We start from the raw sequence: 1685 nt of genomic DNA, 5'->3' as shown, positions 1-1685 counted from the left end.
AGAGAGAGAAAACAGGCTGCTCCCTGAGACAGAGAGGCACAAGTCACCACACTGTATTTTGAACTACCTCTCTTATACTTTCTTCCTGAGCCCTCTCCCCCAGCATGTGAGCATGACAAGAAAAACACACCCCACACACACAAACACACTTAAAGTGATACCTTGCAATTCCAATACAGTCTTCAATACCACAATGTAGATATAAATATACACCACACTTTATCCCTCTTAGCCTCCATTATTTCATCTGTGAAATTGGGATGTTACCCCAGAGCAGCAATGGGAAGTATTAATTAATAACTGGCAGGCACTGTGGGGCCCTTAGATGGAAGGTGCATATAGAAATAAAAACCACGGGAATTGCTGCATTTCTTTCTATTATGGCTTTTCCTCTTCCCCCTGCAGCGATGGAGAACCAGACGGAGGTGAGCGAGTTCATCCTCCTGGGTCTAACCAAACTCCAGGAGCTGCAGTGCTTCCTCTTCGCTCTCTTCCTGCTTCTTTACATGGCCAGTGTGCTGGGGAATGGGGCTATCATGGCCGTGGTGCTGGCCGAGCCCCGGCTCCACACCCCCATGTACTTCTTCTTGGGCAACCTCTCCTGCTTAGACATCTGCTACTCCACAGTCACCGTACCCAAGATGCTGGCTGGCTTCCTCTCGAGACATCAGATCATCTCCGTCACAGGCTGCCTGATCCAGCTCCATTTCTTCCACTTCCTTGGCAGCAGCGAGGCCGTGCTGTTGGCCGTCATGGCCTACGACCGCTATGTGGCCATCTGCAACCCACTGCGCTACAGGCTGGTCATGAACCCACGGGTCTGCCTGCTCCTGGCAGTGGCCACCTGGTCCAGTGGTTTCCTGCACGCCCTGATGCACACGGTCATGACCTCCCGGCTGCATTTCTGTGGCCCCAATCATGTCCACCATTTCTTCTGTGACATCAAACCCTTGCTGAGCCTGGCCTGCAGTAGCACCCGCGTCAACCTGAGCCTCCTCAACATCGTCACTGGAGGCATCGTGATAGGCCCATTCATACTTACACTCCTCTCCTACATCTACATCATCTACTTCCTCCTCCTGAAGGTACAGTCACGGGAGAGCAGGAGGAAGGCCTTCTCCACCTGCACCTCCCACCTCACGGTGGTCACTTTACTCTACATCCCCGTTATCTTTAACTATGTACTGCCCTCTCAGGGGTATTCCCAAGAGAGGGACATGATAGCCACCCTCATGTACAGCATCGTCACCTGTGTCCTGAACCCCGTGATCTACACTCTGAGGAACCGGGAGGTGAAATCTGCTCTGAGGAAAGTGGTAGGAAGAAAACTATTCCCTGGAAGGACGTGAAAAAAACCAAATGTTTTTCTCTGTCTCTGAGAACAAGAGTGGGTAATGGACAATACAATGTGCTTTTTCTCATCGTGTCTATTGTGAACTGGGATCTGGCCATTAATTTGCAGGGAATCGCTATGCACTGGGCACTGGGAAATAGGCTATAGATAACCTTCCTAAACTGAAGAATGGAGGTTAATAGTAAGGGAGAGTTCATAGACTTTAAAGTCAGAAGGGACCATTGTGTTGACCTTGCCTGACCTCCAGCACAATGCAGGCAACAGAACCTCACCTAATAGACTCCTGTAATAGACCACTAACCTCTGGTGGAGTAACTGAAGTCCTCAAATC

The 1685-nt window shown here is 50.2% G+C and overlaps 1 protein-coding gene across 1 annotated transcript; it reads left to right on the top strand.

Annotated features, from left to right (window-relative positions):
- The first annotated feature begins 407 nt into the window (after positions 1–407).
- Positions 408–1349, top strand: LOC101949628 (olfactory receptor 12D1-like). The gene has a single exon (XM_005310413.3). The coding sequence runs from the start codon at positions 408–410 to the stop codon at positions 1347–1349; it is 942 nt and encodes a 313-aa protein (XP_005310470.2).
- The last annotated feature ends 336 nt before the right edge of the window (positions 1350–1685 follow it).

The sequence above is a fragment of the Chrysemys picta genome, chromosome 13 (assembly GCF_011386835.1).
Source record: "Chrysemys picta bellii isolate R12L10 chromosome 13, ASM1138683v2, whole genome shotgun sequence".
Classification (NCBI taxonomy): Eukaryota; Metazoa; Chordata; order Testudines; family Emydidae; genus Chrysemys; species Chrysemys picta.
Note: the sequence above shows the minus strand (reverse complement) of the source record. Positions and strands in the feature narration are given on the sequence as shown.